The 22631-nt window shown below is 44.8% G+C and overlaps 1 protein-coding gene across 9 annotated transcripts in view; it reads right to left on the bottom strand.

The window, feature by feature from the left end:
• Positions 1 to 22631, bottom strand: part of LOC110528497 (vitamin D3 receptor B) — a 163106-nt gene that overhangs the window by 11781 nt on the left and 128694 nt on the right. For all 9 annotated transcript variants that reach the window (XM_090241861.1, XM_036984078.2, XM_090241862.1 and 6 more), the window contains 3 exons: positions 10643 to 10826; positions 3746 to 3897; positions 313 to 429 (listed from right to left, as the gene is read on the bottom strand). In XM_090241861.1, the coding sequence (XP_090097987.1) occupies positions 313 to 429; positions 3746 to 3897; positions 10643 to 10826 (453 nt within the window). The remainder of the gene's footprint in view (positions 1 to 312; positions 430 to 3745; positions 3898 to 10642; positions 10827 to 22631) is intronic.

Below are 22631 nucleotides of genomic sequence, written 5' to 3'. Positions count from 1 at the left end.
GGAAATCTACATACACACAAATATTCAAAATCGATTCATACCATGTCATGTGCAAACACAGGCACGCCATGCATGTATACGCACACGTTATCATCAACCCCACTGACAAAAATAAATGGACAAGATACACACTCACACACACATGCGTAAGCTGCCACTGAGACTGGAGTGTGTTGACTTCAGCACAGACACACAAGAACACCCACCACAAGAGAACTGATCCTCACATAAACAATTCATGACACACACACACACACACACACACACACACACACACACACACACACACACACACACACACACAGTGTGTACCTGGGGAGAGGAGGCAGATGGCCATGAGTAGCACATGTTCCTCCTCGTGGAGGTTGAGTTTCTTAAGGCCCACCTGGAATTTAACCAGGGGCTCCAGCAGCTCCAGAGTGTGGCCCGCTGCAGGAGGCAACCCATACATACACACACACAAATACACGTTGATCAGATCAGATAGCAATCACAATATATATCTTTATATACTTGCCTAAACCTAAGGATGTGTGGTTTCACGAGATAAGACATGTATTCACATTATACTATGTACTGTACGGTGCCTTCAGAAAGAATTCAGACCCCTTGACTTTTTCCATATTTTGTTACGTTACAGCCTTATTCTAAAATTGATTAAATAAATAAAAATACTCAGCATTTATACACAACACCCCATGATGGCAAAGCGGGAAAAAGGTTTATAGATATACCTTATTTACATAAGTATTCAGACCCTTTGCCATGAGAGTCGAAATTGAGCTCAGGTGCATCCTTATTTCCATTGATCATCCTTGAAATGTTTCTTGATTGGAGTCCATCTCTAGTAAATTCAATTGATTGGACATGATTTGGAAAGGCACACACCTGTCTATATAAGGTCCCACAGTTGACAGTGCATGTCAGAGTACATAACCAAGCCATGAGGTCCAATGAATTGTCAGTAGAGCTCCGAGACAGAAAAACATTTCTGCAGCATTGAAGGTCCCCAAGAACACATTGGCCTCCCACATTCTTAAATGGAAGAAGTTTGGAACCACCAAGACTCTTCCTAGAGCTGGCCACCCGGCCAAACTGAGCAATCGGGGGAGAAGGGCCTTGGTCAGGGAGGTGAACAAGAACCCGATAGTCACTTTAACAGAGCTCTAGAGTTCCTCTGTGGAGATGGGAGAACCTTCCAGATGAAAAAAAATCTCTGCAGCACTCCACCAATCAGGCTTTTATGGTAGAGTGGTCAGACGGAAGCCACTCCTCAGTAAAAGGCTCAAGACAGCCCGCTTGGAATTTGCCAAAAGGCACCTCAGACCATGAGATACAAGATTCTCTGGCCTGAATGCCAAGCGTCACGTCTGGAGGAAACTTGGGACCATCCCTACTGTGAAACATGGTGGTGGCAGCATCATACTGTGGGGATGTTTTTCAGTGGGGGGGACTGGGAGACTAGTCCGGATTGAGGCAAAGATTAATGGAGCAAAGTACAGAGAGATCCTGCTCCAGAGTGCTCAAGACCTCAGACTGGGGCGAAGGTTCACCTTCCAACAGGACAACGAACCTAAGCACACAGCCAAGACAAAGGAGGAGTGGCTTCAGGTATTGGTATTGTGTGTAGATTGATGAGGGAAAAAACTATTTAATCCATTTTAGAATAAGGCTGTAACGTAACAACATGTGGAAAAAGTCAAGGGATCTGAATATTTTCTGAAGGCACTGTATATCATGTGTGTGATATATCATATGTCTATGTATACGAACAGTGATTATTATCAGCTAACAGTGATTGTTATCAGCTAACAGTGATTGTTATCAGCTAACAGTGATTGTTATCAGCTAACAGTGATTATTTTAAGCTAACAGTGATTGTTATCAGCTAACAGTGATTATTTTAAGCTAACAGTGATTGTTATCAGCTAACAGTGATTATTTTAAGCTAACAGTGATTATTTTAAGCTAACAGTGATTGTTATCAGCTAACAGTGATTATTTTAAGATAACAGTGATTGTTATCAGCTAACAGGGATTATTTTAAGCTAACAGTGATTGTTATCAGCTAACAGTGATTATTTTAAGCTAACAGTGATTGTTATCCGCTAACAGTGATTATTTTAAGATAACAGTGATTGTTATCAGCTAACAGTGATTATTTTAAGCTAACAGTGATTATTTTAAGCTAACAGTGATTGTTATCAGCTAACAGTGATTATTTTAAGCTAACAGTGATTGTTATCAGCTAACAGTGATTATTTTAAGCTAACAGTGATTGTTATTAGCTAACAGTGATTGTTATCAGCTAACAGTGATTATTTTAAGCTAACAGTGATTGTTATCAGCTAACAGTGATTATTTTAAGCTAACAGTGATTGTTATTAGCTAACAGTGATTGTTATCAGCTAACAGTGATTGTTATCAGCTAACAGTGATTATTTTAAGCTAACAGTGATTATTTTAAGCTAACAGTGATTGTTATCAGCTAACAGTGATTATTTTAAGCTAACAGTGATTGTTATCAGCTAACAGTGATTATTTTAAGCTAACAGTGATTATTTTCAGCAAACAGTGATTGTCATCTCAGAGTAGGATCCAGGATCAGCTCTCTCATTCATTATGATTTAAACTGATTCTAAATCAGCACTCCTAGATAATGGCAGTTAGGCTAGTGGTTAAGAAATTGGGTCAGTAACCCTAATTGCTCCTGTAAGTCTCTCTGGACAAGAGGGCCTGCTAAATGACTGTAATGCGAATGTGAATATAACAAGGGCCCAGCTAATTAATCACTGTTGATATATGGTTTCCCTAACTAAGCATTTGTGTGGTTTCATGAGATGAGAAATGTATTAACAGGAAATCATACATGATATAGCGTTATGGATGGAAACATATAGTTCACTTTAGTTAGGTGTTAATTGATAGATAAAGAAACAGGCCTCCTGTTTGTAATTTCTGGATCATAAACACCTTTTTTCCTTTGTTATGATCCAGAAACTGGAAAGGAGGCTGCTAACTTCACAACCAAAAGGTATGCTTATGTGTTATCAATTGTTTAATTGGTAACTATTGATCATCTCTATTTGAAGAGTTTATTTCCAAAACCCTATATATACATTTTCTGAAATGTTTGTAATTTAGCTGTTATTGTTTAAAGAACTTATGAAAGAGATTGGAGTGTTTTTGCATCATATGATTGACTATATTTCTTTATTCTGAAAGTTATATATCATGAAAACTTGATTGCTGACATACAAAACATTTTGGGAATATATCAACAATGGACTAACAAAACAAATACCAAAAGATAATAAAATAATAATAATTAATATTGATTTCACATAATCAACTAATCATCAAGCTTTGATCATTTGAATCAGCTGTGAAGTGTTAGGGCAAAAAATAAAAGTCGCACACATTGGGGTCCCCAGGACTGAGATTGGGGAACGCTGCACTAGATGCTTTGTGAGAGAGTCTAGGTCAGGAGTGATATTCTTTGGTTGATCTGTAAAAATACCCTGGGCTTGTTTGAAAAGCAAATGAAAGCCTTGGGGGTCTGTGGATGGGTCCGACTGGCTCTGCTGCCCAAGTGTCTTAGCGTTTTAGAGTACGTACTACTAGTTGGAAAAGGTGTATCTGTGTGTGTTGTGTGTATGCACCTGTATGTGTTATCCTTTTCCACTCACCTTCAGCAACATCGATGGTTGGAAAGGGTGTGTGTGTTAGCCTGCCTCAGTCTTACCTTTAGTGACGTCGTTGACGCAGTACTTGAAGTCGGGCCCACCACAGCTCCAGGACATATCCTCCAGGTTGAAGGACTGGTTTGAGCGCAGCATGATCACCTCGATGGCGCTTGACTTGAGCAGGGCGATCTGGTCCTCAGCCGTCAGCTCCCTGGAAGGATTACAACCAGGGGTGTATTCATTAGTGTACACCGTAGCAAACAAAGCTAAACAAATGTTTCTCATTGGACAAGTTCAGGTAGTCCCCCTCCCTGTTTCAGTCCGTTTCTTCTGTTTGGTACTTAATGAACGTGGCCCAGAAAGATGGCCCCTATGAAAATAAATGAATCCCGTTTGACAGTGGCCATAAACAGTGGGCTTACGGTCCGGTTATGATCAGACAAAGGTTTAAAGGATAAGGTTATAGATTTTTTAATTTAGGAGACTGTTCAGTTACTGTTTGATTGAACGTTAGAATGGGCAAAACTAGTGACCTAAGCAACTTTGAGTGTGGTATGATCGTAGGTGCCAAGCGCCCCTGTTCCAGTATCTTAGAAATGCCGAGCCTGCTGGGATTTTCACGCACAACGGTGTCTAGGATTTACCGATAATGGTGCGACAAACAAAAAAACATCCAGTCAGCGGCAGTCCTAGGGGCGAAAACAGTTAGTTGATGAAAGAGGTCGAAGGAGAATGGCAAGAATCGTGCAAGCTAACAGGTGGGCCACAAAATACAGGAGCAGTACAAAAATGGTGTGCAGAATTGCATCTCGGAACACACAACTCGTCGGTCATTGTCAGGGATGGGCTATTGCAGCAGACGACCACACCCGGTTCAATTCCTATCAGCTAAAAACAAGAAGAAGCGGCTCCAGTGGGCACATTGAGGAGGGGAAACACATTGCCTAGTCCGACAAATCCCGGTACCTGTTGCGTCATGCTGATGGCAGAGTCAGGATTTGGAGCAAGCAGCATGAGTCCATGACGCTATCCTGCCTGGTGTCAACAGTACAAGCTGGTGGTGGTGTAATGGTGTGGGGAGTGTGTTCCTGGCACAAGTTAGGTCCCTTGATCCCAAATGAGCAATGTTTGAATGCCACACCTAGTAGAATCCATGCCCCGAAGAATTCAGGTTCTTCTGAAGGCAAAGGGGGGTCCGACCTGCTACTAGATGGTTGTACCTTATAAACTGGATACTGAGTGCATGTCGATTGGTTTGAGCGCTTGTGTTGTGCAATCGAGATAAATAGTTGTCTGGGCTTTGTAAGGCACTGTATCTCACGCATGTACAGTCGTGGCCAAAAGTTTTGAGAATGACACAAATATACATTTTCACAAAGTCTGCTGCCTCAGTTTGTATGATGCCAATTTGCATATACTCCAGAATGTTATGAAGAGTGATCAGATGAATTGCAATGAATTGCAAAGTCTCTCTTTGCCATGCAAATGAACTGAATCCCCCCAAAACATTTCCACTGCATTTCAGCCTTGCCACAAAAGGACCAGCTGACATCATGTCAGTGATTCTCTCGTTAACACAGACGTGAGTGTTGACGAAGACGAGGCTGGAGATCACTCTGTCATGCTAATTGAGTTCTAATAACAGACTGGTAGCTTGAAAAGGAGGGTGGTGCTTGGAATCATTGTTCTTCCTCTGTCAATCATGGTTACCTGCAAGGTTACCTGAAACATGTGCCGTCATCATTGCTTTGCACAAAAAGAGCTTCACAGGCAAGGATACTGCTGCCAGTAAGATTGCACCTAAATCAACCCTTTATCGGATCATCAAGAACTTCAAGGAGAGCGGTTCAATTGTTGTGAAGAAGGCTTCACAACGTCTCCTAAAGTTGATTCAGCTGCGGGATCGGGGCACCACCAGTACAGAGCTTGCTCAGGAATGGCAGCAGGCAGGTGTGAGTGCATCTGCACGCACTGTGAGGCGAAGACTTTTGGAGGATGGCCTGGTGTCAAGAAGGGCAGCAAAGACGCCACTTCTCTCCAGGAAAAACATCAGGGACAGACTGATATTCTGCAAAAGTTACAGGGATTGGACTGCTGAGGACTGGGGTAAAGTCATTTTCCCTGATGAATCCCCTTTCCGATTGTTTGGGGCATCTGGAAAAAAGCGTGTCCGGAGAAGACAAGGTGAGCGCTACCATCAGTCCTGTGTCATGACAACAGTAAAGCATCCTGAGACCATTCATGTGTGGGGTTGCTTCTCAGCCAAGGGAGTGGGCTCACTCACAATTTTGCCTAAGAACACAGCCATGAATAAAGAATGGTACCAACACATCCTCCGAGAGCAACTTCTCCCAACCATCCAGGAACAGTTTGGTGATGAACAATGCCTTTTCCAGCATGATGGAGCACCTTGCCATAAGGCAAAAGTGATAACTAAGTGGCTCGGGGAACAGAACATCGATATTTTGGGTCCATGGTCAGGAAACTCCCCAAACCTTAATCCCATTGAGAACTTCAAGAGGCGGGTAGACAAACAAAAACCCACAAATTCTGACAAACTCCAAGCATTGATTATGACACTTATGAAATGCTTGTAATTATACTTCAGTATTCCATAGTAACATCTGATGAAAATATCTAAAGACACTGAAGCAGCAGACTTTGTGAAAATGTATATTTGTGTCATTCTCAAAACTTCTGGCCACGACTGTACACCCTCACACACACATACAATATTATGCACACACACACAAGCACACCACACACACACTTTGGGTGGTTTCAAAGCTTAGATATCAGATCATACATGTGTAAACACTCCAGAGTTAATCCGGTAGCATCCATCATCATCATCCCAAGAGAGAGGAGAGAAGGGAATGGTGATGGTCTGGAAAGACAAGCCATAGCTAGTCTGGACGTGCCCTATCCCTGGCCTCTGTGACACTGAGTGATGGCCCCCGTCGACAAACTCCACAAGAGTAAACCCTGTACAACAACAGAGCCCTTACGTCGTGGGGCAAAAGAAAGCAATCAAAGATGTTTCCCAAGAAACCTATGACATATCCAGCATGGCAAAAGTTACGAGTTTCCAAGTTTGTCATATCCCCACGGCAGGATTTACATGTCATACTGGTTATGGCTGATGTGGTGTGTTCAGTGGCCTTCCCTTCAGTGGCCTTCCCTTCAGTGGCCTTCCCTTCAGTGGCCTTCCCTTCAGTGGCCTTCCCTTCAGTAGCCTTCCCTTCTGTAGCCTTCCCTTCTGTGGCCTTCCCTTCAGTGGCCTTCCCTTCAGTAGCCTTCCCTTCTGTAGCCTTCCCTTCAGTGGCCTTCCCTTCAGTGGCCTTCCCTTCAGTGGCCTTCCCTTCAGTGGCCTTCCCTTCTGTGGCCTTCCCTTCAGTGGCCTTCCCTTCTGAAGAGATATTATAGCCCCTCAAGGGATAAAATACAGTTGTTTTGACTACATTGAATTGAAACATTTTGTTGTATTACTTCAGGGTAAACGTAATTCTTTAATGACATACGATGATAACCATTGACCTCGTCAACCAATCACATATTCGGTGTGATGTTAAAGGCACAAGCTTTAATTGCAGACTGCCTCTGCCACTTGGTACTGGAGAAACATAACCACTCTCAAATGCATAAACGTAGCTATGGATGCAAGGACTAGTTTTAAACATATTTTGAAGCACGACAAAGACAGCAAAAACATAAACAATGAAGTAATACAACTGAAGAATCAGTTGTAGTAAGACATTCATTATGTATATTTATTCTGAGAGAAGCAATTACTATATAATGGCTATATAATTGTGCAGCACTGACAAGCCTCAATGCTCTTCTTCGATCAGAAGACCTACATGAACATTACTAACAATGGCTGACCGTATCCTCGACCTTACTTTGCCACTTTACTCTGTCAAACATCAATCTTTATGACATATCATCTGATGATAACAAAAGATAACAGAAATAATTGCATGTGTAGGCACACTTGTCCTTCTGTGAAGGAACACTCAGACTCTTAACACTTAAACTGCTGGGCCTCGCTACCCCCCTGTACTCCATTAATGAGCAGCCATTTTGACTGCAACATAAATATATTTCAAAGAACACAATAGCATTTTCATTAGTGTACGTTACTGTAATCCATCGGCTGCCGTGTGCTCAGGTTATTCTGCCGTGTGCAAAGGTTATTCTTGGAAACGGTGTACTTTGAAAGTTATTTGGTAAAGGAAAGAGTTTTGGAGACCTCAGAATCTGCTCTTTCTGAAACTATATAGAAATCAAAACATCGTACCTGCATGTGACTTTGCAGGATTATTTGAAAAGGTCACTTTTTGGAGCACTGAGAGAAATGACACATCCTCCTAAATCTGCATATACAGTTGAAGTCAGAAGTTTAGTCAAATACATTTAAACTCAGTTTTTCACAATTCCTGACATTTAATCCTCTTAAAAATGTCCTATCTTAGGTCAGTTAGGATCACCACTTTATTTTAAGAATGTGGAATGTCAGAATAGTAGAGAGAATGACTTATTTCAGCTTGTATTTCTTTCATCACACTCCCAGTGGGTCAGAAGTTTACATACACTTACATAAATACACAAATTAGTATTTGGTAGCATTGCCTTTAAATGTTTTAACTTGGGTCAAACGTTTCGGGTAGCCTTCCACAAGCTTCCCACAATAAGTTGGGGGAATTTTGGCCCATTCCTCCTGACAGAGCTGGTGTAACTGAGTCAGGTTTGTAGGCCTCCTTGCTCGCACACGCTTTTTCAGATCTAACCACAGAATTTCTATAGAATTGAGGTCAGGGCTTTGTGATGGCGGCTCCAATACCTTGACTTTGACGTCCTTAAACCAATTTGGGCCCAAACTTTGGAAGTATGCTTTAGGTCAGTGTCCATTTGGAAGACCCATTTGCAACCAAGATTTAACTTCCTGACTGATGTCTTGAGAAGTTGCTTCAATATATCCACATAATTTTCCTGCCTCATGATGCCATCTATTTTGTGAAGTGCACCAGTCCCTTCTACAGCAAAGCACCCCCACAACATGATGCTGCCACCCACGTGGTTCACGGTTGGGATGGTGTTCTTCGGCTTGCAAGCCTCCCCCTTTTTCTTCCAAACATAACAATGGTCATTATGACCAAACAGTTATATTTTTGTTTCATCAGACCAGAGGACATTTCTCCAAAAAGTATGATCTATGTCACCATGTGCAGTTGGAAACCGTAGTCTGGTTTTTTTTATGGTGGTTTTGGAGCAGTGGCTTCTTCCTTGCTGAGCGGCCTTTCAGTTTATGTCAATATAGGGCTCGTTTTACTGTGGATATAGATACTTTTGTACCTCCAGCATCTTCACAAGGTCCTTTGCAGTTGTTCTGGGATTGATTTGCACTTTTCACGCCAAAATATGTTCATCTCTAGGAGACAGAACACGTCTCCTTCCTGAGCAGTATGATGGTTGCGTGGTCCCATGGTGTTTATACTTGCGTACTATTGTTTGTACAGATGAACGTGGTGCCTTCAGACGTTTGGAAATTGCTCCCAAGGATGAACCAGACTTGTGGAGGTCTACAATTTTCTTTCTGAGGTCTTGGCTGATTTCTTTTGATTTTCCCATGATGTCAAGAAAAGAGGCACTGAGTTTGAAGGTAGGCCTTGAAATACATCCACAGGTACACCTCCAATTGACTCATATGATGTCAATTAGCCTATCAGAAGCTTCTAAAGCCATGACATAATTTTCTGGAATTTTCCAAGCTGTTTAAAGGCACAGTCAACTTAGTGTATGTACACTTCTGACCCACTGGAATTGTGATACAGTGAATAATAAGTGAAATAATCTGTCTTTAAACAGTTGTTGGAAAAATTACTTGTGTCATGTACAAAGTAGATGCCCTAACCGACTTGCCAAAACTATAGTTTGTTAACAAGAAATTGGTGGAGTGGTTGAAAAACAAGTTTTAATGACTCCAACCTAAGTGCATGTAAACTTCCGACTTCAACTGTAACACAAATTCTATTTGTGATACCAAATTTCTAACAGCATACCTCTGTTAAATAGACTTATTCAGGAAAAGTCAAGAACGGAGGGGGCATGACTTAAAAAATTGCTGAGATATTTCAATTTGAACCTGCAAATGCAGTCAAAATGTCTGCCTCGGCACTTCTAGTGTTAAACGAGTAAACCCACAAATAAGGCCTTATTTATATTCGTGACAAATAGACTTCATGAATCGATTATTGGAAATCCTGTAATTCAGGGAAACTTCATACATGCACTAACACACACACACACACACACACACACACACACACACACACATACACACACACGCACACACACACACACACACACACGCACACGCACATGCACAAACACACCAGCAGGCACATACAAACACACACACAGGCCCGCACAAACACACCCACACACACACACATATGCAGGCACACACAACCACACACACACACACACGCAGGCACGCACAAACACACACACACACATGCAGGCACGCACACACACATACACACATGCAGGCACGCACAAACACACACATGCAGGCCCGCACAAACACACACACATGCAGGCCCGCATAAACACACACACGCAGGCACGCACAAACACACACACACACACACATGCAGGCCCGCACAAACACACACACATGCAGGCCCGCACAAACACACACACACACGCAGGCCCACACAAACACACACACACACACACACACACACACACACACATACACATGCAGGCCCACACAAACACACAAACATACACACACACACACGCATGCACACATTTTTGGTATTTAAATGTGCTGTAAATTCAGTTCAACACATTTAAAAAATCACATACTTTAACTAAACACACACATACACCCTTTACCCTCCTCAGCCCACCCATCCACACAAACCACCCATTAACCCACACACACTCACCTGAAACCGGGGATCATCTTAGCGAAACCAATGACCTTCTGGATGCTGTAGCTGACCAGGTCGGCCAGGTGGGGCAACATGGAGAGTTTGGAGCCGTCATCGTCGTTAGAGTCCGGGCTGCCACCCTGGTCCTGGTACATCATCAGCAGGTTACTGAAGTTCATCAGCTTAGTGTCCACAGACTCTATATGGAGGGAGGGAGGGAGGGAGCAGGAGAGAGGGAGAGAGTTAGAAACTCATAGGAGAAAAACAACATTCCCGTCAGATTAGTATCCATTGATTCTTCTGAAAAAGGGGAAAAGGAATGGAACACGGACAGAGAAGGCTAGGGAGTGAAAACATGGAGAGACAGAGAAGGCTATGGAGTGAAAACATGGAGAGACAGAGAAGGCTAGGGAGTGAAAACATGGAGAGAGAAAAGGCTAGGGAGTGAAAACATGGAGAGACAGAGAAGGCTAGGGAGTGAAAACATGGAGAGACAGAGAAGGCTAGGGAGTGAAAACATGGAGAGACAGAGAAGGCTAGGGAGTGAAAACATGGAGAGAAAGAGAAGGCTAGGGAGTGAAAACATGGAGAGAAAGAGAAGGCTAGGGAGTGAAAACATGGAGAGACAGAGAAGGCTAGGGAGTGAAAACATGGAGAGACAGAGAAGGCTAGGGAGTGAAAACATGGAGAGACAGATAATACTAGGGAGTGAACACATGGAGAGAAAGAGAAGGCTAGGGAGTGAAAACATGGAGAGAGAGAGAAGGCTAGGGAGTGAAAACATGGAGAGACAGAGAAGGCTAGGGAGTGAAAACATGGAGAGACAGAGAAGGCTAGGGAGTGAAAACATGGAGAGAGAGAGAAGGCTATGGAGTGAACACATGGAGAGAAAGAGAAGGCTAGGGAGTGAAAACATGGAGAGACAGAGAAGGCTAGGGAGTGAAAACATGGAGAGACAGAAAAGGCTAGGGAGTGAAAACATGGAGAGACAGATAAGACTAGGGAGTGAACACATGGAGAGAAAGAGAAGGCTAGGGAGAGAAAACATAGAGAGAGAAAAGGCTAGGGAGTGAAAACATGGAGAGAGAAAAGGCTGGAGAGTGAAAACATGGAGACAGAGAAGGCTAGGGAGTGAAAACATGATGAGACAGAGAAGGCTAGGGAGTGAAAACATGGAGAGACAGAGAAGGCTAGGGAGTGAAAACATGGAGAGACAGAGAAGGCTAGGGAGTGAAAACATGGAGAGACAGAGAAGGCTAGGGAGTGAAAACATGGAGAGACAGAGAAGGCTAGGGAGTGAAAACATGGTGAGACAGAGAAGGCTAGGGAGTGAAAACATGGAGAGACAGAGAAGGCTAGGGAGTGAAAACATGGAGAGACAGAGAAGGCTAGGGAGTGAAAACATGGAGAGACAGAGAAGGCTAGGGAGTGAAAACATGGAGAGACAGAGAAGGCTAGGGAGTGAAAACATGGAGAGATAGAGAAGGCTACGGAGTGAAAACATGGAGAGAGAGAAAGGCTAGGGAGTGAAAACATGGAGAGACAGAGAAGGCTAGGGAGTGAAAACATGGAGAGAGAGAAAAGGCTAGGGAGTGAAAACATGGAGAGACAGAGAAGGCTAGGGAGTGAAAACATGGAGAAACAGAGAAGGCTAGGGAGTGAAAACATGGAGAGACAGAGAAGGCTAGGGAGTGAAAACATGGAGAGACAGAGAAGGCTAGGGAGTGAAAACATGGAGAGAGAGAAAAGGCTAGGGAGTGAAAACATGGAGAGACAGAGAAGGCTAGGGAGTGAAAACATGGAGAGACAGAAGGCTAGGGAGTGAAAACATGGAGAGACAGAGAAGGCTAGGGAGTGAAAACATGGAGAGACAGAGAAGGCTAGGGAGTGAAAACATGGAGAGAGAGAGAGAGAAGGCTAGGGAGTGAAAACATGGAGAGACAGATAAGACTAGGGAGTGAAAACATGGAGAGAGAGAGAAGGCTAGGGAGTGAAAACATGGAGAGACAGAAAAGGCTAGGGAGTGAAAACATGGAGAGACAGAGAAGGCTAGGGAGTGAAAACATGGAGAGACAGAGAAGGCTAGGGAGTGAAAACATGGAGAGACAGAGAAGGCTAGGGAGTGAAAACATGGAGAGACAGAGAAGGCTAGGGAGTGAAAACATGGAGAGAGAGAGAGAGAAGGCTAGGGAGTGAAAACATGGAGAGAGAGAGAGAAGGCTATGGAGTGAAAACATGGAGAGACAGAGAAGGCTAGGGAGTGAAAACATGGAGAGACAGAGAAGGCTAGGGAATGAAAACATGGAGAGACAGAGAAGGCTAGGGAGTGAAAACATGGAGAGACAGAGAAGGCTAGGGAGTGAAAACATGGAGAGACAGAGAAAGCTAGGGAGTGAAAACATGGAGAGACAGAGAAGGATAGGGAGTGAAAACATGGAGAGACAGAGAAGGCTAGGGAGTGAAAACATGGTGAGACAGAGAAGGCTAGGGAGTGAAAACATGGAGAGAGAGAGAGAGAAGGCTAGGGAGTGAAAACATGGAGAGACAGAGAAGGCTAGGGAGTGAAAACATGGAGAGACAGAGAAGGCTAGGGAGTGAAAACATGGAGAGACAGAGAAGGCTAGGGAGTGAAAACATGGAGAGAGAGAGAGAGAAGGCTAGGGAGTGAAAACATGGAGAGAGAGGGAGAAGGCTATGGAGTGAAAACATGGAGAGAAAGAGAAGGCTAGGGAGTGAAAACATGGAGAGACAGAGAAGGCTAGGGAGTGAAAACATGGAGAGACAGAGAAGGCTAGGGAGTGAAAACATGGAGAGACAGAGAAGGCTAGGGAGTGAAAACATGGAGAGACAGAGAAGGCTAGGGAGTGAAAACATGGAGAGACAGAAAAGGTTATGGAGTGAAAACATGGAGAGAGAGAGAAAAGGCTAGGTAGTGAAAACATGGAGAGAAAGAGAAAAGGCTAGTGAGTGAAAACATGGTGAGACAGAGAAGGCTAGGGAGTGAAAACATGGAGAGACAGAGAAGGCTAGGGAGTGAAAACATGGAGAGACAGAGAAGGCTAGGGAGTGAAAACATGGAGAGACAGAAAAGGTTATGGAGTGAAAACATGGAGAGAGAGAAAAGGATTGGGAGTGAAAACATGGAGAGAAAGAGAAAAGGCTAGTGAGTGAAAACATGGTGAGACAGAGAAGGCTAGGGAGTGAAAACATGGTGAGACAGAAAAGGTTATGGAGTGAAAACATGGAGAGAGAGAGAAAAGGATTGGGAGTGAAAACATGGAGAGAAAGAGAAAAGGCTAGTGAGTGAAAACATGGTGAGACAGAGAAGGCTAGGGAGTGAAAACATGGTGAGACAGAGAAGGCTAGGGAGTGAAAACATGGAGAGACAGAGAAGGCTAGGGAGTGAAAACATGGAGAGAGAAAAGGCTAGGGAGTGAAAACATGGTGAGACAGAGAAGGCTAGGGAGTGAAAACATGGAGAGACAGAGAAGGCTAGGGAGTGAAAACATGTAGAGAGAGAGAGAGAAGGCTAGGGAGTGAAAACATGGAGAGAGAGAGAGAAGGCTATGGAGTGAAAACATGGAGAGACAGAGAAGGCTAGGGAGTGAAAACATGGAGAGACAGAGAAGGCTAGGGAGTGAAAACATGGAGAGACAGAGAAGGCTAGGGAGTGAAAACATGGAGAGACAGAGAAGGCTAGGGAGTGAAAACATGGAGAGACAGAGAAGGCTAGGGAGTGAAAACATAGAGAGACAGAGAAGGCTAGGGAGTGAAAACATGGAGAGACAGAGAAGGCTAGGGAGTGAAAACATGGTGAGACAGAGAAGGCTAGGGAGTGAAAACATGGAGAGAGAGGGAGAAGGCTATGGAGTGAAAACATGGAGAGACAGAGAAGGCTAGGGAGTGAAAACATGGAGAGACAGAGAAGGCTAGGGAGTGAAAACATGGAGAGACAGAGAAGGCTAGGGAGTGAAAACATGGAGAGAAAGAGAAGGCTAGGGAGTGAAAACATGGAGAGACAGAGAAGGCTAGGGAGTGAAAACATGGAGAGACAGAAAAGGTTATGGAGTGAAAACATGGAGAGAGAGAGAAAAGGCTAGGGAGTGAAAACATGGAGAGAAAGAGAAAAGGCTAGTGAGTGAAAACATGGTGAGACAAAGAAGGCTAGGGAGTGAAAACATGGAGAGACAGAGAAGGCTAGGGAGTGAAAACATGGAGAGACAGAGAAGGCTAGGGAGTGAAAACATGGAGAGACAGAAAAGGTTATGGAGTGAAAACATGGAGAGAGAGAGAAAAGGATTGGGAGTGAAAACATGGAGAGAAAGAGAAAAGGCTAGTGAGTGAAAACATGGTGAGACAGAGAAGGCTAGGGAGTGAAAACATGGTGAGACAGAGAAGGCTAGGGAGTGAAAACATGGAGAGACAGAGAAGGCTAGGGAGTGAAAACATGGAGAGAGAAAAGGCTAGGGAGTGAAAACATGGTGAGACAGAGAAGGCTAGGGAGTGAAAACATGGAGAGACAGAGAAGGCTAGGGAGTGAAAATATGGAGAGACAGAGAAGGCTAGGGAGTGAAAACATGGAGAGACAGAGAAGGCTAGGGAGTGAAAACATGGAGAGACAGAGAAGGCTAGGGAGTGAAAACATGGAGAGACAGAGAAAGCTAGGGAGTGAAAACATGGAGAGACAGAGAAGGATAGGGAGTGAAAACATGGAGAGACAGAGAAGGCTAGGGAGTGAAAACATGGTGAGACAGAGAAGGCTAGGGAGTGAAAACATGGAGAGAGAGAGAGAGAAGGCTAGGGAGTGAAAACATGGAGAGACAGAGAAGGCTAGGGAGTGAAAACATGGAGAGACAGAGAAGGCTAGGGAGTGAAAACATGGAGAGACAGAGAAGGCTAGGGAGTGAAAACATGGAGAGAGAGAGAGAGAAGGCTAGGGAGTGAAAACATGGAGAGAGAGGGAGAAGGCTATGGAGTGAAAACATGGAGAGAAAGAGAAGGCTAGGGAGTGAAAACATGGAGAGACAGAGAAGGCTAGGGAGTGAAAACATGGAGAGACAGAGAAGGCTAGGGAGTGAAAACATGGAGAGACAGAGAAGGCTAGGGAGTGAAAACATGGAGAGACAGAGAAGGCTAGGGAGTGAAAACATGGAGAGACAGAAAAGGTTATGGAGTGAAAACATGGAGAGAGAGAGAAAAGGCTAGGTAGTGAAAACATGGAGAGAAAGAGAAAAGGCTAGTGAGTGAAAACATGGTGAGACAGAGAAGGCTAGGGAGTGAAAACATGGAGAGACAGAGAAGGCTAGGGAGTGAAAACATGGAGAGACAGAGAAGGCTAGGGAGTGAAAACATGGAGAGACAGAAAAGGTTATGGAGTGAAAACATGGAGAGAGAGAAAAGGATTGGGAGTGAAAACATGGAGAGAAAGAGAAAAGGCTAGTGAGTGAAAACATGGTGAGACAGAGAAGGCTAGGGAGTGAAAACATGGTGAGACAGAAAAGGTTATGGAGTGAAAACATGGAGAGAGAGAGAAAAGGATTGGGAGTGAAAACATGGAGAGAAAGAGAAAAGGCTAGTGAGTGAAAACATGGTGAGACAGAGAAGGCTAGGGAGTGAAAACATGGTGAGACAGAGAAGGCTAGGGAGTGAAAACATGGAGAGACAGAGAAGGCTAGGGAGTGAAAACATGGAGAGAGAAAAGGCTAGGGAGTGAAAACATGGTGAGACAGAGAAGGCTAGGGAGTGAAAACATGGAGAGACAGAGAAGGCTAGGGAGTGAAAACATGTAGAGAGAGAGAGAGAAGGCTAGGGAGTGAAAACATGGAGAGAGAGAGAGAAGGCTATGGAGTGAAAACATGGAGAGACAGAGAAGGCTAGGGAGTGAAAACATGGAGAGACAGAGAAGGCTAGGGAGTGAAAACATGGAGAGACAGAGAAGGCTAGGGAGTGAAAACATGGAGAGACAGAGAAGGCTAGGGAGTGAAAACATGGAGAGACAGAGAAGGCTAGGGAGTGAAAACATAGAGAGACAGAGAAGGCTAGGGAGTGAAAACATGGAGAGACAGAGAAGGCTAGGGAGTGAAAACATGGTGAGACAGAGAAGGCTAGGGAGTGAAAACATGGAGAGAGAGGGAGAAGGCTATGGAGTGAAAACATGGAGAGACAGAGAAGGCTAGGGAGTGAAAACATGGAGAGACAGAGAAGGCTAGGGAGTGAAAACATGGAGAGACAGAGAAGGCTAGGGAGTGAAAACATGGAGAGAAAGAGAAGGCTAGGGAGTGAAAACATGGAGAGACAGAGAAGGCTAGGGAGTGAAAACATGGAGAGACAGAAAAGGTTATGGAGTGAAAACATGGAGAGAGAGAGAAAAGGCTAGGGAGTGAAAACATGGAGAGAAAGAGAAAAGGCTAGTGAGTGAAAACATGGTGAGACAAAGAAGGCTAGGGAGTGAAAACATGGAGAGACAGAGAAGGCTAGGGAGTGAAAACATGGAGAGACAGAGAAGGCTAGGGAGTGAAAACATGGAGAGACAGAAAAGGTTATGGAGTGAAAACATGGAGAGAGAGAGAAAAGGATTGGGAGTGAAAACATGGAGAGAAAGAGAAAAGGCTAGTGAGTGAAAACATGGTGAGACAGAGAAGGCTAGGGAGTGAAAACATGGTGAGACAGAGAAGGCTAGGGAGTGAAAACATGGAGAGACAGAGAAGGCTAGGGAGTGAAAACATGGAGAGAGAAAAGGCTAGGGAGTGAAAACATGGTGAGACAGAGAAGGCTAGGGAGTGAAAACATGGAGAGACAGAGAAGGCTAGGGAGTGAAAATATGGAGAGACAGAGAAGGCTAGGGAGTGAAAACATGGAGAGACAGAGAAGGCTAGGGAGTGAAAACATGGAGAGACAGAGAAGGCTAGGGAGTGAAAACATGGAGAGACAGAGAAGGCTAGGGAGTGAAAACATGGAGAGACAGAGAAGGCTAGGGAGTGAAAACATGGAGAGACAGAGAAGGCTAGGGAGTGAAAACATGGAGAGACAGAGAAGGCTAGGGAGTGAAAACATGGAGAGACAGAGAAGGCTAGGGAGTGAAAACATGGTGAGACAGAGAAGGCTAGGGAGTGAAAACATGGAGAGACAGAGAAGGCTAGGGAGTGAAAACATGGAGAGACAGAGAAGGCTAGGGAGTGAAAACATGGAGAGACAGAGAAGGCTAGGGAGTGAAAACATGGAGTGACAGAGAAGGATAGGGAGTGAAAACATGGAGAGAGAGAGAGAGAAGGCTAGGGAGTGAAAACATGGTGAGACAGAGAAGGCTAGGGAGTGAAAACATGGAGAGACAGAAAAGGCTAGGGAGTGAAAACATGGAGAGACAGAGAAGGCTAGGGAGTGAAAACATGGAGAGAGAGAGAGAGAGAAGGCTAGGGAGTGAAAACATGGAGAGAGAGAGAAGGCTATGGAGTGAAAACATGGAGAGACAGAGAAGGCAAGGGAGTGAAAACATGGAGAGACAGAGAAGGCTAGGGAGTGAAAACATGGAGAGACAGAGAAGGCTAGGGAGTGAAAACATGGAGAGACAGAGAAGGCTAGGGAGTGAAAACATGGAGAGACAGAGAAGGCTAGGGAGTGAATACATGGAGAGACAGAAAAGGCTAGGGAGTGAAAACATGGAGAGACAGAGAAGGCTAGGGAGTGAAAACATGGAGAGACAGAGAAGGCTAGGGAGTGAAAACATGGAGAGACAGAGAAGGCTAGGGAGTGAAAACATGGCGAGACAGAAAAGGCTATGGAGTGAAAACATGGAGAGAGAGAGAAAAGGCTAGGGAGTGAAAACATGGAGAGACAGAGAAGGCTAGGGAGTGAAAACATGGAGAGAGAGAGAGAGAGAGAAGGCTAGGGAGTGAAAACATGGAGAGAGAGAGAGAAGGCTATGGAGTGAAAACATGGAGAGACAGAGAAGGCTAGGGAGTGAAAACATGGAGAGACAGAGAAGGCTAGGGAGTGAAAACATGGAGAGACAGAGAAGGCTAGGGAGTGAAAACATGGAGAGACAGAGAAGGCTAGGGAGTGAAAACATGGAGAGACAGAGAAGGCTAGGGAGTGAAAACATGGAGAGACAGAGAAGGCTAGAGAGTGAAAACATGGAGAGACAGAGAAGGCTAGGGAGTGAAAACATGGTGAGACAGAGAAGGCTAGGGAGTGAAAACATGGAGAGAGAGAGAAAGAAGGCTAGGGAGTGAAAACATGGAGAGACAGAGAAGGCTAGGGAGTGAAAACATGGAGAGACAGAGAAGGCTAGGGAGTGAAAACATGGAGAGACAGAGAAGGCTAGGGAGTGAAAACATGGAGAGAGAGAGAGAGAAGGCTAGGGAGTGAAAACATGGAGAGAGAGGGATAAGGCTATGGAGTGAAAACGTGGAGAGACAGAGAAGGCTAGGGAGTGAAAACATGGAGAGACAGAGAAGGCTAGGGAGTGAAAACATGGAGAGACAGAGAAGGCTAGGGAGTGAAAACATGGAGAGACAGAGAAGGCTAGGGAGTGAAAACATGGAGAGACAGAGAAGGCTAGGGAGTGAAAACATGGAGAGACAGAGAAGGCTAGGGAGTGAAAACATGGAGAGAGAGAGAAAAGGCTAGGGAGTGAAAACATGGAGAGAAAGAGAAGGCTAGTGAGTGAAAACATGGAGAGACCGAGAAGGCTAGGGAGTGAAAACATGGAGAGACAGAGAAGGCTAGGGAGTGAAAACATGGAGAGACAGAAAAGGTTATGGAGTGAAAACATGGAGAGAGAGAGAAAAGGATTGGGAGTGAAAACATGGAGAGAAAGAGAAAAAGCTAGTGAGTGAAAACATGGTGAGACAGAGAAGGCTAGGGAGTGAAAACATGGTGAGACAGAGAAGGCTAGGGAGTGAAAACATGGAGAGACAGAGAAGGCAAGGGAGTGAAAACATGGAGAGACAGAGAAGGCTAGGGAGTGAAAACATGGAGAGACAGAGAAGGCTAGGGAGTGAAAACATGGAGAGACAGAGAAGGCTAGGGAGTGAAAACATGGAGAGACAGAGAAGGCTAGGGAGTGAATACATGGAGAGACAGAAAAGGCTAGGGAGTGAAAACATGGAGAGACAGAGAAGGCTAGGGAGTGAAAACATGGAGAGACAGAGAAGGCTAGGGAGTGAAAACATGGAGAGACAGAGAAGGCTAGGGAGTGAAAACATGGCGAGACAGAAAAGGCTATGGAGTGAAAACATGGAGAGAGAGAGAAAAGGCTAGGGAGTGAAAACATGGAGAGACAGAGAAGGCTAGGGAGTGAAAACATGGAGAGAGAGAGAGAGAAGGCTAGGGAGTGAAAACATGGAGAGAGAGAGAGAAGGCTATGGAGTGAAAACATGGAGAGACAGAGAAGGCTAGGGAGTGAAAACATGGAGAGACAGAGAAGGCTAGGGAGTGAAAACATGGAGAGACAGAGAAGGCTAGGGAGTGAAAACATGGAGAGACAGAGAAGGCTAGGGAGTGAAAACATGGAGAGACAGAGAAGGCTAGGGAGTGAAAACATGGAGAGACAGAGAAGGCTAGGGAGTGAAAACATGGAGAGACAGAGAAGGCTAGGGAGTGAAAACATGGTGAGACAGAGAAGGCTAGGGAGTGAAAACATGGAGAGAGAGAGAGAGAAGGCTAGGGAGTGAAAACATGGAGAGACAGAGAAGGCTAGGGAGTGAAAACATGGAGAGACAGAGAAGGCTAGGGAGTGAAAACATGGAGAGACAGAGAAGGCTAGGGAGTGAAAACATGGAGAGAGAGAGAGAGAAGGCTAGGGAGTGAAAACATGGAGAGAAAGAGAAAAGGCTAGTGAGTGAAAACATGGAGAGACCGAGAAGGCTAGGGAGTGAAAACATGGAGAGACAGAGAAGGCTAGGGAGTGAAAACATGGAGAGACATAAAAGGTTATGGAGTGAAAACATGGAGAGTGAGAGAAAAGGATTGGGAGTGAAAACATGGAGAGAAAGAGAAAAAGCTAGTGAGTGAAAACATGGTGAGACAGAGAAGGCAAGGCTAGGGAGTGAAAACATGGTGAGACAGAGAAGGCTAGGGAGTGAAAACATGGAGAGACAGAGAAGGCTAGGGAGTGAAAACATGGAGAGAGAAAAGGCTAGGGAGTGAAAACATGGTGAGACAGAGAAGGCTAGGGAGTGAAAACATGGAGGGACAGAGAAGGCTAGGGAGTGAAAATATGGAGAGACAGAGAAGGCTAGGGAGTGAAAACATGGAGAGACAGAGAAGGCTAGGGAGTGAAAACATGGAGAGACAGAGAAGGCTAGGGAGTGAAAACATGGAGAGACAGAGAAGGCTAGGGAGTGAAAACATGGAGAGACAGAGAAGGCTAGGGAGTGAAAACATGGAGAGACAGAGAAGGCTAGGGAGTGAAAACATGGAGAGACAGAGAAGGCAAGGGAGTGAAAACATGGAGAGACAGAGAAGGCTAGGGAGTGAAAACATGGTGAGACAGAGAAGGCTAGGGAGTGAAAACATGGAGAGACAGAGAAGGCTAGGGAGTGAAAACATGGAGATACAGAGAAGGCTAGGGAGTGAAAACATGGAGAGACAGAGAAGGCTAGGGAGTGAAAACATGGAGAGACAGAGAAGGCTAGGGAGTGAAAACATGGAGAGAGAGAGAGAGAAGGCTAGGGAGTGAAAACATGGTGAGACAGAGAAGGCTAGGGAGTGAAAACATGGAGAGACAGAGAAGGCTAGGGAGTGAAAACATGGAGAGACAGAGAAGGCTAGGGAGTGAAAACATGGAGAGAGAGAGAGAGAGAAGGCTAGGGAGTGAAAACATGGAGAGAGAGAGAAGGCTATGGAGTGAAAACATGGAGAGACAGAGAAGGCTAGGGAGTGAAAACATGGAGAGACAGAGAAGGCTAGGGAGTGAAAACATGGAGAGACAGAGAAGGCTAGGGAGTGAAAACATGGAGAGACAGAGAAGGCTAGGGAGTGAAAACATGGAGAGACAGAGAAGGCTAGGGAGTGAAAACATGGAGAGACAGAAAAGGCTAGGGAGTGAAAACATGGAGAGACAGAGAAGGCTAGGGAGTGAAAACATGGAGAGACAGAGAAGGCCAGGGAGTGAAAACATGGAGAGACAGAGAAGGCTAGGGAGTGAAAACATGGCGAGACAGAAAAGGCTATGGAGTGAAAACATGGAGAGAGAGAGAAAAGGCTAGGGAGTGAAAACATGGAGAGACAGAGAAGGCTAGGGAGTGAAAACATGGAGAGACAGAGAAGGCTAGGGAGTGAAAACATGGTGAGACAGAGAAGGCTAGGGAGTGAAAACATGGAGAGACAGAGAAGGCTAGGGAGTGAAAACATGGAGAGACAGAGAAGGCTAGGGAGTGAAAACATGGAGAGACAGAGAAGGCTAGGGAGTGAAAACATGGAGAGACAGAGAAGGCTAGGGAGTGAAAACATGGAGAGACAGAGAAGGCTAGGGAGTGAAAACATGGAGAGACAGAGAAGGCTAGGGAGTGAAAACATGGAGAGACAGAGAAGGCTAGGGAGTGAAAACATGGAGAGACAGAGAAGGCTAGGGAGTGAAAACATGGAGAGACAGAGAAGGCTAGGGAGTGAAAACATGGAGAGACAGATAAGGCTAGGGAGTGAAAACATGGTGAGACAGAGAAGGCTAGGGAGTGAAAACATGGAGAGACAGAGAAGGCTAGGGAGTGAAAACATGGAGAGACAGAGAAGGCTAGGGAGTGAAAACATGGAGAGACAGAGAAGGCTAGGGAGTGAAAACATGGAGAGACAGAGAAGGCTAGGGAGTGAAAACATGGAGAGAGAGAGAGAGAAGGCTAGGGAGTGAAAACATGGTGAGACAGAGAAGGCTAGGGAGTGAAAACATGGAGAGACAGAGAAGGCTAGGGAGTGAAAACATGAGGGGCAGAGAAGGCTAGGGAGTGAAAACATGGAGAGAGAGAGAGAGAGAGAAGGCTAGGGAGTGAAAACTTGGAGAGAGAGAGAA

The sequence above is a fragment of the Oncorhynchus mykiss genome, chromosome 7, assembly GCF_057628025.1.
Source record: "Oncorhynchus mykiss isolate SJ-2025 chromosome 7, ASM5762802v1, whole genome shotgun sequence".
Classification (NCBI taxonomy): domain Eukaryota; kingdom Metazoa; phylum Chordata; class Actinopteri; order Salmoniformes; family Salmonidae; genus Oncorhynchus; species Oncorhynchus mykiss.
This window is presented reverse-complemented; position numbering and strand designations above follow the sequence as displayed.